General features: G+C 36.8%; 1 protein-coding gene across 1 annotated transcript in view; it reads left to right on the top strand.

Annotated features, from left to right (window-relative positions):
• Nucleotides 1-41: 41 nt before the first annotated feature.
• pik3cb (phosphatidylinositol-4,5-bisphosphate 3-kinase, catalytic subunit beta) overlaps nt 42-1654 on the top strand; it is a 71145-nt gene continuing 69532 nt past the window's right edge. The window contains exon 1 of the mRNA XM_020515679.2: nt 42-170. Coding sequence (XP_020371268.2) covers nt 54-170 — 117 coding nt within the window. The 5' untranslated portion in view covers nt 42-53. The remainder of the gene's footprint in view (nt 171-1654) is intronic.

Here is a 1654-nt window from a genome sequence, read left to right as displayed (position 1 = left end):
ATATGAGTAATTCACAAGTAAGTTATCCTTTGATTCCAGATGAATTGGAAGAAATGTTGAATCCCATGGGCACAACACAGGCAAATCCTTATACTGAGAATGCTGCTGAGTTACATATTCAGTTTCATGAATATAGCAAAGTAGCAATTTTCTATCCTGCTTTTGACAAGGTAGGTTTAACTTGTGTCTTAAATATGATATTTACTTTTACGTTTCTATTGGAACTTGCTATTACTTGTGCTTGGATTTTGTTTCTGACCCTGTTATCATTTTCCTTAAAGTTTTGATGACATCTTATGCTGTTCCCGGGCTATAATGGGGAGGACATAGTTCACTTTGTCTTTTTGTGTTCACTCTCCCTATTCAACAATATGAAATGAGGTGCAGCACAGTCAGATGCAAATTAATCTGCAACTCTGCTCATCTTTGCTTCATATGTCTGACACATCCATCTCTCAGTCCAGCCATTCCAGTAGATTGTCTTCAGCTATTCCCTATTATGTGGACAGAATATGTCCCAAACCCCAGAGGTAACAGAATAATGTCCTTTTCATGTTGCATTACTTAGTCACCGCCCTTTATTGATCCAATAGCTAGCTAATGAATGAATAAGAATAGTCTGGGAATAATGAGACAGATGCCAAGCCTCCACTTGAAGAGGTAAGGAATCGCATCTATAAGTGCCATACAATACCAATCTGAGCCAGAAAATTATGACTTGAACCAGCTCTAATGTTTTGTCTCACTTTAATTTAAATAGAAAAAGAAAGCCTTTTGTGGACTATTGTGGGTTGGGTTTAAACCCGACACCTTGCATTGTCTAAAATATATTAGAAAACAAGTTTTACAAGTTCCAAGTTGCACCCCCAGCATTGCATTGAACAGAAAAGATTGAATTGAAGGAGGTTGTTTAACCATTAACTCCTGTACCAGCTCTTTAACTGCCAGCTGGTTTAGCATAATCCCATTTTTCTATTTCTTCCTTGCCTCACTTTTTTTATTTGCTTCCTTTCAAAATATCAATTTAATCTACTTTTGTATGTTGTAATCTTTGAGTAACAATGAAGCATGTTTTATCTTTGTCTCTCTTGAGGATGCATGGTAATTCCACCATCAATGCTGGGTTGATAATCTAGTGGAGGAATTTGCCTGACCACTGTGGAACCTGCCCAGATCTCACCCTTTTGATTCTAAAAGGACTTTTTATCAGATTACAGCCCAAACAGAAAATCTGAAAATTCCTCCAGCTTGGGGGTGAGGAGAGGGGAAAGCCCTATAGTTCTGTCTATTGGGTAGCTCATTTTGTTTTTGATATCTGAAGAGCAAGAAAACAATATCAATATTTTACATGTAAATCTTTTGTTTAAAAATTGCAAAGGCGAGGTGTAATAGCTGATCATTTCTGCATAATTAAATGTCTTTTTCTAAATTACTCTGGTGAATACAGCAATAGTAACATAAACAGCTAAATAACTGGGTAATGAAAAACATATCCTTAAATGGTGTGCAGAAACAAAAAGCTGCAGGTGATAGGCGTCTGAGAGAGAAACAAAAAATGCTGAAAATAATCAGCAGGTTTGGCATAATCAACGGAAAGAGAGAAACAGATCATGAATCCTAATGGAATCAGAGATAGTAGGAACTGCAGATGCTG

Source organism: Rhincodon typus, chromosome 13, assembly GCF_021869965.1.
Source record: "Rhincodon typus isolate 14 chromosome 13, sRhiTyp1.1, whole genome shotgun sequence".
NCBI classification, from domain to species: domain Eukaryota; kingdom Metazoa; phylum Chordata; class Chondrichthyes; order Orectolobiformes; family Rhincodontidae; genus Rhincodon; species Rhincodon typus.
This window is presented reverse-complemented; position numbering and strand designations above follow the sequence as displayed.